The sequence below is a fragment of the Dryobates pubescens genome, chromosome 3 (genome assembly GCF_014839835.1).
Source record: "Dryobates pubescens isolate bDryPub1 chromosome 3, bDryPub1.pri, whole genome shotgun sequence".
NCBI classification, from domain to species: domain Eukaryota; kingdom Metazoa; phylum Chordata; class Aves; order Piciformes; family Picidae; genus Dryobates; species Dryobates pubescens.
The window spans coordinates 39436602-39449732 of NC_071614.1; the positions used below are offsets into that span (position 1 = coordinate 39436602).

Genomic DNA, 13131 nt, shown 5'->3' on the forward strand with positions numbered 1-13131 from the left:
TGCTCCAGCATGGCGTCCTCCACAGACTGGAGTGTGGATATCTGGTCTAATGTGGCCTTTCATGAGCTGATAGGAAATGCATGCTTCACCATGGTCATCCCATGGACTGAAGGGGAATTTCTGCTCTGACAGTTGGAGCACCTTCTCTTTCTCCTTCAGTGACAACCTAGACAAGTGATTCCCACCCTGTGCTCTGCAGTGGTGAGACTGCATTTTGAATACTGTGTTCAGTTCTGGGCCCCTCACTACAAGATAGACATTGAGGTGATAGAGTAGATCTAGAGAAGGGCAACCCAGTGGGTGGAGGATCTGGAGAATGTGTCTTCTGAGGAGCAACTGAGGCAACTGGGGTTGTCTAGTTTGGGGAAAATGAGGCCAAGGAGAAATGTCATTGCTCTCTACAGTGCTCTGAAAGGAGATTGTACTGAGGCAGATGTTAGTGTCTTCTCCGTGGTAACAAGTGACAGAATGATAGGTAATGGCCTCAAATTGCACCAGAGGAGGTTTAGGTTGGTTATTGGGAAAAATTCTTTCACTGAAATGGTTGTCAAATATTGGAGCAGGGTCCCCAGCAGGGTCCCCAGCAAAGCTGCGCTGGCTCTGGCTGTGCTCTATGTTACGGGGCTGCAAGGGAAAGTGCCGGGTAAACTCCAGGGACTGTGTGGAGCCAGACCAGTGAGCTCCCAGTAAATAATGGTGGCAAGGAAAGAAAGCTTCTTCCTGGTCTTCCAAATGAACTGGCGATGGGAGATACGCGTTCGGGATTTCTCCAGTCCAACTTGCATAGATGCTTATCGGTTGGACTTGGTGATCCCGAGGGTCTTTTCCAACCTGAGTGTTTCTGTGATTATACTGATACAGGCTCCCCCATTCTATTTAATCATCCCTGGAGATACTTAGAAGACATGTATATGTGGTGTTTAGGGACATGGTTTAGCAGTAGACTTGATAGCGTTAGGCTTATAGTTGGACTTAATGGTCTTAAAGGTCTTTTCCAGCCTAAATGTTTCTATAATTCTGTGATTTCAAGAGCTTCTCACCAGCCTGTGCACTAAAAGGAGTTTTCATCATCAAACATTGGTAACACGTATAACAATCTAAGTAGCAATTGCGCTGTGCTATAAAGGACTTCCCAACTCACACAGCAGGCAAGATTTAAGTGTGTCCATACATAAATCTGAAGTACCTGAGTCTTTCCTAGCATCCCAGAAGACTCAGACACATGGCCCACAACCTTCAAACATTCAGTCAGAACAGCTGCTCTCCTCACAGTTTTAATACTGTGGTTTGTTCACTTCAAATACAAACTTACTGTCTCTTCCTCTTAAGTAGTATTATATAAGTACATCTTAGCAGTAGTATCTCCCTCCCTCCTTCCTTCTCACACCTGTTCTGTCCCTACACTATCTCGTGAAATGGCTACAAAAAGCACAAGATGCCACAACAGGGAAATATCTTCTCACCACATTTATCTGGTTGATTCTGTCTTTCATGAACTGTGAAAAATAATAGTGGGTTTTGCATGGATTTAGACACAGGAACTGATTAACTGACACTTAAAGATGGTACAAGGGGCACTTATTTCTGTTTGGAGGAGATTCTAACTCTGGGTGCTATGCTAGTGTTAAGTGTTGTCTCACTCACAGCTGCCTGGGACTTTTGGCCCTTACTAGACTATTGTGAGGCTCTTCATAATCATGAATTAAATTATACCAACAAATAATCATTGCCACAGGAATTTGAGCAGCAGTTTTATACAATATTGCATAATGCTTGACATAATTTTGCATAGGGCAGATAATTGTTTCTTGAAAAGCTATCAGGCCTGTATCAGAAGCTAACATGGGCCAGCAGGGTCTGCTTCATTGGACATAGACATCGCCCTGGGCTGTGTTTGCCCTAAGGTCGCTGTCAGCTAGGGAGAGCATAGATTTTGTTTGTGGAAAATGAAAAAAAGAATTTTGGAGGTTCTTTTTCAGAGCTGGGTCAGGAAGTTATTAGTGGCTACAAGAGGTTTTTGTTAGCTCGATACATAATAATTATGGCATCAGCTCTTGGGTATTGTCCTTAAGAACTCTTTTTCCAGCTAAGTCCATACTGATCCCAGAGTTCAGAAGGGATGTAGGATCCTTTTAGATAAGAACTGCTGTTGCTGGGAAGACTTCAGGACATTTTATGCTAAAAGAGGCTCTCCGCAGAATTTTTCTTCCTGATAATCATACCAAATTACCAGGTATTCTGAAGCTGTAAAGTTTGCAGTGTAATTAAAAATCACCAGGAGTGTTTCCTTTTGATTTTAATTTATTTGTTCTTCTGGAATGGGCTCTTTTGTCTGTTGGAGGTTGTCTATGACATAATTAGCAAGTTAGATAAATGAGCTTTTATTTGTATGCAAGAGGGCTACAGCAGCATTCAGCAGTGTTGTTCATAAGACTAGTTATTATAAAAGATAAGGTCTTGCTGACCAACTGATGTACATTGATCTGCTGTCCTGCCTTTCAGGGCTTTGTTTGTTAGAGATGTAGCATAATTCACTGAGTGAAATAAACAACCACCTGTTGATGGGAGTCTGAGTTAACCAGAACTTTAATAAAGAGTTTTGTAGGTCTATAAAGCCAAAGGTTTTTAAAGTTACTTTATTAAAGCCTAGGCTTTATTTTTAAGTAGTAGAATATCTCTTTTTTTAATTGAAAAATCTCAGTCATTCTGTCAAAAAGAATGTGAAATGATTTGTAAGTACTTCTTACCTGGACCACTGCAAGAGAGTCCTCTAGGTTTTGCCATCTAGTTTGGTGATTTCCTGTTATTGCAAAAATTCCTGTGATCCTTAGAAAGTTTCTTTCCCCTGCCTCAGCATCCTACTTGTCTTTTCCCTGCTACCCCCAAGGAGATCTCAGTCTATTTTGTGACCTGCAGACTTCTATATTCTTGCTATCTCTCTCTGACCCATTCTCATCTTACAGGGTACGTTGCTTTGTTGTGTTTTGTTTTTTCTTCTCTGAGCATACTGACCTATTGCTCAGGCAAAGATCATCTGCCCTCCTATGGTATCCCTTCCTAACCCAATCTTCTCAAGAAAAAAAAAAGCCACAGCTGAGAATAAACAAAGGAAACAGATGAAGTCCATCATAGTGTATGTTTGCATTCCTCATAGGCTCCCTGTCTAACTGTGGTGGAATTTTAGTGGAATGAGAGGACAGCCAGTCAATAATGGCTGCTGGAAAGATCTGGCATCAGTACCCATCACAATACTGTATTGTCATGGAGCAGGGATTTACCTGTAGCAGATGTATTTTACATAAACACTTTGTTTTGATAGTCTTCCTCTAATTAACAGTCCAGAATTTGGACTGGTACCTACCACTTGGTTTGGAGTGTGAGAGCTAAAGTAGCAGGTACTAAAAGATTTCCTGTGTTTCAGTATATTTTGTACCATGGATATCATGTGTATGTACACTGTGTTTTGGTCTAAGAGCAGGAAGGAAAGACTGCCTGATTGTTTGGAGGCTGGCCTGTAGGCAACACCCCCCCGCCATTTATTCTAGTATATCTTGTATTATGGTAAAACTTGGATTAGAGATTTGGAAATACCTAAATTCATGTCTTTCAATATGCTCAAATTGCTGAAGAGGTGGGATAATTTCACTTTAAGAATCTTATTTGACTCATAGACCTGTCATAGTTGTCTGCTGCTGGAGATACTATAATTTCCCAACAAGCAGACCCTTCAGTGGAGAATTTAAGGCCAACTTTTAAAGTTTTATTTATTAAAAAAAAAAATAAAATAATAATCTTAGAATTGTCAACATTGGAAGAGACCTTTGAGATCATCAAATCCAATTGCTCACCTAGAGCTCACAATCCCACCGCTACTGTTCCAAGTTGGAACAGATACGTTTTGTGGTCTTCAATCTTTTTACATTAGCTACAAAATGTTGTGGCTAGCTACTAAAGTCAGCACTTGGCTTAGACCCATAGAAGCAAAACATAACAGTTCCTTCTACTGACATCATCTTAATGCTGTACAGAAAGGACTCCAAATGGAAACATGCTGAAACTTCAGAATTCGGGGTATAATTCTGAGACCTCAGCACTGAACTGGCAGATTTGTTATGGAGAAAATGAGCTTTTGCTGAATTAAGTTCTATTTTGCTAAATCTTCCAGATATGTGGAGTAGATACATACAAAAACATCTGGTTAAGAATGACTTTTTGACTTCTGTGATGTTAGACTTGACAGACTTATTAATATGAAATGGCTTACAGGCAATTTCAGGTGACTTCTTCATATGGAAAAAGGAGTTTTTTTATGATGGTGACTGTAATGCTGTGAAATCAGCGCTCTTTATTGATGAGATCAAACACTGTCTCATAGTAATTGTGTATTATTGGTGCTATATATTAACATTTACATTTAAACAAAAATTACATATTGATGAAACTTTGTGCTATTTCCATTATTGTATGTTACAAAAGTATTAACCTTTCCTGAAGTAATTTTAACTACTAAAGCAGGATCATGGTGCATAACTGCTAAAATAAGTGATACCTTGAAGGTTATAACTGTGTAATCTTAACACATTAATAGATCTTACAATGACTTTGCTTCTAATGTCGCAGTTTGAGAAGTGCATTATGTTGAAAGTAACTGGCACTTTAAGAAAAGGATGTGTCCATTAACAAAGTGTGTGTGTACACTTAGTACTTGCCTGAGAGTTTCTTAATAGCTATGTTTATAAATACAGTCCATGGTTGTACTATGAGGTGTGAATTCTTGATTTTAAATATCTTATAGCTATTGGAAAAAACCTTAATCTTGCAAATAGTTAAGCATGCAAATAGTTAAGCGTACAAAGAGTTCCCATGAACACAACCTCTATAAAATGGCATTTAGCTACTTTTTTCTTTCGAGAGTATAGCATATGGATATTATATTGGTTGTCATTCTAAAATGCAAGCAGTACTTTTGGTTTGGTTTAGTGATTTATATTAAAACTTGTTGCTGTATTTCACAGCTAGAATAGGTATGGCCTGATACACAAATATTTTTAGCATAAGCAATTTTTTTCATGATCTGATTTCCAGGTTCCCCTGGACCATCCAGTGATCACAGCAGTGGGGCTTCATCACCTCTCTTTGACAGTGGCTTACATTTAAATGGAAACTCAACTAACACTGTAAGCAAATGCATAATAAAAACGTGGTGCAAGCTATACAATTTCTCTTTCCATTCTGAGCCTCAAAATGCTGGCGTGGGACTGTAAGACTGCCTTGATTTTGTTGCTTGTTTGATTGGCTGACTGATTTTTATTTATTATTTTTTTAAAGTGCATATATTATAAAATTCTGTACTTAAAGTAGTCAACATGGGGCCCTGGGCTGCCAGGTTGTTGTGAGACCGGTGATTAGCTGTAGCGATGAGCAGAGTAAGATTTAAGCATGAATTCATGTGAACTTCTGTCATACTTTGCTGAATTTTAGTATTATACTATTAAGTTTAGTCCACCTAGAGATCCTGAAATTAACATGGAATTCAGAAAGTAACATTAAGCTGAATGATTGGAGGAAGCTCTTTTGTGATTGGAAAGAAAGAGAGGAAAAGCAAAACTAAAATAGAAAAGCAGACTTAAGGGGGGAAAATGGTCTGTTTCTTTAATTCACAGAATATTCAGTACTTTTTGCTGTGATGATTAGGTATAATTAAATTAATTGCAGCATTACAGGAAAAAAAAAAAAAAAAAGAAATTCCTTTCTCTGGGAAAAATATTAGTTACCAAAGCCACATTAGATAGTATGCCTTAGTAAGGGACACTACTGCTCTTTTTAGAATGAATACTGAAGATGCAAATGCTAGCCCTACAAGGGCATGGATCTTCATCCAAACTTGTTTTAACTCCTAAGAAATTACAGCTGTCTTTTTTCCATTGGATATTAAATTTTACAGAAAGAATGTCCAGTGACTGGACTAAAGGCTTCTCCTCTGCTCTGTTTTTCCTTTTCTTTCCTACTCAGCTAGAGATGCCACTGTCTGCTGCTTAATGTACTTACTGTACTCCCAGGCTTTGCACTTTGAGCAGTGTCTCTCTAAACCAATCCTTAAGGCTTGTGTTCTTCTGATTAAAAATATATCATAACATAAATATATTATATAAATACAGTAAATAAAAATAAGTATGCTTTTCTGTCCTGATACCTGTACCTTAGTGCCTGAGGTCCAAACTCAATAAATACACAAGGTTTCTTGTTTATTTGGTTTTGATTATTCAGATAATCATTACCTTTAATTATCTTGTATTGTCATCTTACTTAAGAACCCAAATCTGCCCTCAGGGTCTAGCACTCTGCAATGCTGTCTACCAGGTGTTCTGCAAAGACCTTTCTTGCATTTTAAGAGGACTGGGTCAGATGATTGCCCGTAATTGCATTGCACATTTTAGTATATTAATGCCTGTTGAGTGCTAGAATGAGTGTGCCTTAACAACTTTCAATAATCTTTATGACTCTATTGTGGGAATTGCACTCTTTGAATTCTGTGCATTGCAAAAACATAAATAAATGGCTGGGAGTTTTGTAGGCTTGTAACAGAATAGTGCAGACTTGGTTGCCAAGGTAGCATACAACAGGCAGTGCATTAACTTGAAATATACATGTTAAAAAACAGGAAATAAAAGAGAAAATTTAAAGGGAAGGGGGGAAAATGAAAAAAATACCCAGGAGTACTAAGGTACTAGCTTGCTTTTTAAAGCTCTTCATTTCTCTGGAGCTTGGCATAAAGTCACATGAGGAGCTATGTATACACCAGACAGTAAGGCTTAGAAGTCAAATAAAGCAAAGCAATCTTATATCTGGCCTAGTAAGAAGTCTCATTCTCCCTTCATAGGAAACAAGCTGAAAAATGTCATACTCCTATTCTGAAATGCAAAGCAAGGTTCTAAGTGTGCTAAGCAAGCATGACTGGCTTTTGGGATGGTCCACTGCAGGTGTGTGGTCAGACTTATCAGAGTAAATTGTGAGTGTGACTAAGCTGTGATCAAGTCCTCAAAAGTGGTTTTAAATGTCTTTCAACTACCAGCTAGTGAGTACTTTGTTGTTTTGTTTTTTAGTTAGATATTTTTATTGTTATGGCAAAGGAAGAGCAGAACTGACATTTCCTATAACAGTGTTTCCAGTAAGGCTAAGGAAATTACAATCCTTTTTTAATGTCAGGTTATCAGGGTAGATCTGACGAATATTGCGCCTTCTAAGTTTGTGTTGCAATTGTATGTACCGCCTTAACCACAGTCTGATCCATGCTACATTAGACAACGCACAGTGGAAAAGAAAGGGCAGGAATGAGAGGTGAGGAATTACTGTTGTGTCTGTTTTACCGAGCTGTCATTCATCATGTCTGTCCTAGAAAAACAAAACAACAATACACTTGAGCTTATACTGAGTTCAGGCTGTGACATTCACATGATGCAATAGGCTATGTTTTGGTGGTGGTAGCTTGTATCATATAAAGCATAGTGTAGCCATGTTTGCATCAAGTTGCTTCTGCTTGATACCAATTTCAGTTCTGGTGCTAGCCTCTGTTAGACATAACTTTATCACCTCTGCTGTGAAGCATCTGTAATATGTGATGTGATACCATCCTCAGGATGCAGTACAGCATTTCAGCAGGGTTCTCTGGAACATGGAGAAATGAGCTGAAGTGCTCTCTTCACACCTAATTATTTTGTGCTTGGGCACTGTGACAAATGTAATAGAAACTGGTAGTGGCAGATACATTCATCAGTACCTTATAAGTGGTTTATTAAACACAGTGTGAAATTTCAGAGGGGAACTTAAAACATTCAGAGATGCTGGTCTCTAGGCTAATGATTACAGGTTATTTACAGGACTCTAAATACAAAACAATGAAGAAAATTCTATACATATATTTTCCTAGATGTCTGGGCCAGTTATCTGGAGAAACTGGAGGTGAAAAAAAAGAGACTAGAAATAAAACAAAATTGTTTTTAAGATGCTATTGGATAATATAATCGTTACAGTGCAAAGGGACAATGGAGTATGTTTTAATTTGTTTGGAAATCCAGCTTCCCTGAATTTACTAAAAGTGATATTGTAATAAGTGATAAATAATGTGTAAATAATTATTTTCTTGGTGTTCATATAATTTAAGAACTCTGATTTAATTTTGGTAGTCCATGTTTAGTTTAGTTGGTTAAATGAAACTAAACAGGCACTTAACATTTCCAAATGACTTTGAAATATTTTCCCCTGGTAGTTTTGTTTTGCCTGTTAAAATCTTTGCTTTGTAGAAAGGCACTACCTGCTTCATCAGAGAGTATGGATTTTAAATTAGGAAAACTATGGATGCCCAGTTCATGGTGGGACCACTAGGATGCTAAACCTGTAATGGTGGTCCTCATTCCAGATTAAGAGAATGATCTGACTCAGTCTCAGATGTGTAAAGGCAACTGGAGAAGAGGATCAAAGGCAAGGGGATTGACAGCCTCTTACTGAGAGTTACAGCTGTTCTGATGGACACTTCAGTAGAGTGTGTGAGCACGCCATTGAATTGGGATTGAGGCCCTGTATTCAAAAGCTTCGACAGTTTTACATTGCTGTAGTGTTTTCCAATTCTATATGAACCTACTAGTGATCGTTCTGAACTTTCCTTTTGTTTTAAATTTTTATCATCCTGTAGCTCAATTTAAAGAAGAAAAGTTCTCATCATTTCAGGTCAATACTTTTCTATTAGGGTAATTTAGCATGTGATACCAATAGACTGCCAACTCCTGATTTGAAAAATCTATGATTTTTCTCCCTGCATATGAAAGTAACTTTAAATTTACTTCCAATTCAGGGTGTTATCATGTGGTAATGTATGTGCATAAAATGTAATTAATGTGATACATACAAACAACATGTCACATAGAGTTACAGCACTGGTTAATAGATAGAATAGATACATAGAATAAACCAGTAATCTCATGAAAGTAATGGCTTCCATTAGCTATCTGAAGAGAAACTTAAAATAGATGAACACACAGCTAGATACACTTAAGGATTTTGGACTGCTGCTGTGCTGAGGACCAGTATGAAATGACATAAACACACTGCAGACAAGTGAGCTGTGGTTTCCTCAATTAGTAAAATATGAAGTGACTATCCCCTTTCTAGCTGCAGTGGAAAATAACCCAAATTTTCTGTTCCTGATTATATCCCTCAGAAATAATAGCTGTAAAAGCTGTCAAAGCCTAATAAACACCTTCCTCCTCCACTACTATGAGATTGTTAAGGAAGTGCTTTTGACATTGAGAATTGAAATTGTTTGATTTAGACTTAACTGTTCAAAAGTGCTGTGTTTTTACTAATTAGAGTTGGTTGGGACTTTCACTATGACATTAATGAAGTGAATAAAAGGTAACTCTAAAAGTCTTATCTTTTAGTTATATTGATCCTCACTGCCACTACTAATCCTTTCAGCAGACTTACTTCTTCTTGTATTTAACATCTGATTGATGAGGTTGCTAATATCTTCTGCACAGAAGTTAAATGCTTGTTTAATTTCCAAGTAAAGCTGAAGTCAAATGTGGGTTTGGGAACTATTTTTTTTTTTATTATTGCATTTAGAGCTGTAACAAAAGCTGGTAAAATACAAGGGAAGTCTTCCTAGCTGCTAAATAAGTGAACACTGAAAATTAAGCTGATCTCCACACACCTTCAAAGAAGGTAGCTTCAATTTTTTAAGCGACGTCTAAATCCAAGTCTGTTTCCACTGTAAAAGTAGCTAAAGACCAAAGGTCATGGGAAAGTTTATGGCTTTGTTATTTGTCTTTCAGAAAAAAAGTGAAGCAGGAACACAGAATCATAGAGTGGCTTAGGTTGGAAGGGACCTTAGAAATCATCTACTGCAACCTCCCTGCCATGGGCAGGGATCCCTCTTAACTAGACTCAGTTGCTCAGTCTGGCCTTGAATACCCCCAGGCAGGAGCCATTCACAGCTTCTCTGGGCAACCTATTAGCAAGTCCCTCCACACTCATACTGAAGATCTTCCTAAGATCCAGTCTCAACTAACTCTGTGTCATCTTAAAAGTTCTCTCAGTCTGTCCTCATATCAGAGGATCCTGAGGATGATCCTCATGGATCATCTTCCTGGCCCTCCTCTGGACTTGCTCCAGCAGTCCCATGCCCTTTGTATGGTGGGGACACCAGAGCTGGATGCAGTATTTGAGGTGAGGGCTCACAAGAGCACAGTAAAAGGGAAGAATGGCCTCTCTTGACCTGCTAGCCACAGGTTTCATTGTTTTATTATATGTATTTTCCCATCCACAGCCTTTTCATGTGAATATATTGTTTCTTACAGCTTTTAGTAATTTATTTCAGTTTGCAGCATCAGTATAAAGAAAATGGCTCAGGAGATAAAGATCATTTAAAAATATTTTTAAAATAATTTCTGATCATGTGTCATTCCACAAATTCCTGCAAAAATCTGACACTTAACAGGGCTCCTAGTTATGGATACAAGCAAGAGTTAAGTCTCAGATTTATCCTGAGGGGTGTGCAAACTCTGGAGTTCAAAGGATTTCCTTAACCTTGAGCTTTTTTTTCCTGCAAGGACAGCATGCCCCATCTGGGGATATGAAGGGCTGCCAAAAGCTGTCTGTAACAGCTGAAGTTTGAGTACACTTGCATTTATAATGTAACACCATAAAATTAAAATCTCAACATTGTATTTTGAGGGATTGGCCTGGCCTGGAGAAGGAGATATTATAGCAGCCTTCCAGTACCTCAAAGATGCATAGAGGAAAGATGGGAGGGACTATTTACAAGGGCACCTAGTAGCACTACGACAAGGGGCAATGGTTTTAAACTAGTGAAGGGTATGTCTGATTTGGACAACAGGAAGAAGCTCTTTACCATGAGGGTGGTGGAACGTTGAAACAGGTTGCCCTGGGAGGCGATGAAGGCCCCATACCTGGAGATACTCAAGATCAGGCTTGATTGGGCTCTGAGCGACCTGATCTAGTTTGGGTTGGAAGGGACCTACAAAGGTCATCTAGTCCAACCTCCATGGCAGAGAGGAGAGACATCCTCTACTGGATGCTCCTGTTTACTGCAGGGGGGTTGGACTGGATAATCTTGGGGCCCTTTCCAACCCAGTGCATTCTATCATTCTATCATTCTATCATTCTATCATTCTATCATTCTATCATTCTATCATTCTATCATTCTATCATTCTATCATTCTATCATTCTATCATTCTATCCTATCCTATCCTATCCTATCCTATCCTATCCTATCCTATCCTATCCTATCCTATCCTATCCTATCCTATCCTATCCTATGTTTTTTTCTTTTCTATTCCTTATATACTTTTAATACTGTGTTTTGATTTCTGCCTGCTGTAATGGTTTGAGATGAGTCATAATTACTTCTTGCCCTTATGCTGAGATTTAATATAAGCTACTCTGTCTCCTACCCCTTAAAGGAAGAATATTTCTCAAAAGGTGTTTCAGGCAAGGTTATTGAGGTTACTCAGGAACCAATTACATACTAGCCCAAGGGAAAGAATTTAAAGAAAAAGGTGCTAGATTCTGTCAAACAGTCCATATGTATTCTCTAAAAATATCTTAGTCAGGTGTGTGCCTTATTGGTTCATTAAAAAAATAATAGTGTAATAGCACCTAGCAGCACAGCTGTAATAAAATATTCATTAATATTTCCATTGTAAATCACTCATAGAGAAACTTATATAATGGAAAGGTTTTAATTTGTTCCTTACAAATTTAATGTATTCTTCACAGAATAGCAATCTCACTGATTTAAACATATAGCTACTGCAGTGAATTTGGGCCATTTAAGTCTCTAATATGTGCAACTGTACAGTCTGTCTGTGTCAACTCCACATATAGGTGCTCAATGTCTGCAAAACTATCCATTCACATACCCAAAACTATCCATGAAATGCCATCAAGAGCAGGCATTAGATTTAAAAGTGTGCATGCGATGCAGCATTAGAATTAAAAGCATTTCATTCCAGTGACAGAAAGGGAAGAGTAGTATCCATGTTTCACATGTTTCACCTTCCTCTCATTTAATTAAGCATCTGTCAATTAATATAATATAGAATAGAACTGTATAATCAGAAGTTACTGCTTTCATTGAATTTTAAAGGCATCAGATTTCTTATCCAAATTGTTACTTCATGTGGAAGAGCTTGTTTCCTGCATAGAAGCATTTATCTATTAAACTATTTGGTGATGCATATTTTACCAGATAATTACTTCTTGAAGCTGCTGCAGAATTGTGCACCTGCATGTAAGAAGTCCATTAAAAATAGATAAACACAGACTCTCTCCTGAATTGATGCTGCATCAAAGCAATGCACAGGTATTTTGATAACATCATTAAATCCCTCTGTATTCTGAGACAAGTAGAATGCTCTAATTGACTTCTGTTTACTGCAGATATCTCAATAATATGTTTCTTTTAGTTTAGCATCACAGGACTTTCACTCCTGTCTCTACTCTGCTATTTCTTGATTATCGTGTTGTTCAATGATTAAAGTAAGCTAATATAAGACTCTTGTGCTGCTAAATAGAAGAGCCTTGTTTTCTTCCCCAACTAGACTACAGCTGTTGTTTCCTGTCTGCTCCTGGAGGAAGTATAAGCAAATGCTTCATCATACATGGGTGAAAACTAATTCTACGCATATATATATAAAAAACTGTATGTTACAAAGTGCCATGTCTACATGTTTACTGACCACCTCACTTGGCAGCCTGTTCCAATGCCTGACCACTCTTTCAGTAAAGAACTTTTTCCTAATAGCCAATCTAAAACTCCCCTTGTGCAATTTAAGACCGTTTGCTCAGTGTTTATTCTTCTAAAAGTAAACTATACCAATCACTGTTGCCTCTTTACTTAATAGTGGTATGAGAATCATAGAATCATTAAGGTTGAAAAAGTCCTCTAAGATCATGGAGTCCATCAGTCATTGCTTGTAATAGATATATTGCTACTCCAGGCATAATCTTTCATCTACATCCACTATGAAGACTTGCCTTATAGTCTAGAGAGTATTTGTAATATGAGATGAAAAATATTTAAAAACAAGCTTAATCATGCTGAGTGATATGAC

General features: G+C 37.9%; 1 protein-coding gene across 1 annotated transcript in view; it reads left to right on the forward strand.

The window, feature by feature from the left end:
• SNTG2 (syntrophin gamma 2) overlaps positions 1-13131 on the forward strand; it is a 190879-nt gene that overhangs the window by 117925 nt on the left and 59823 nt on the right. Inside the window, exon 8 of the mRNA XM_054178651.1 lies at positions 5086-5177. Coding sequence (XP_054034626.1) covers positions 5086-5177 — 92 coding nt within the window. The remainder of the gene's footprint in view (positions 1-5085; positions 5178-13131) is intronic.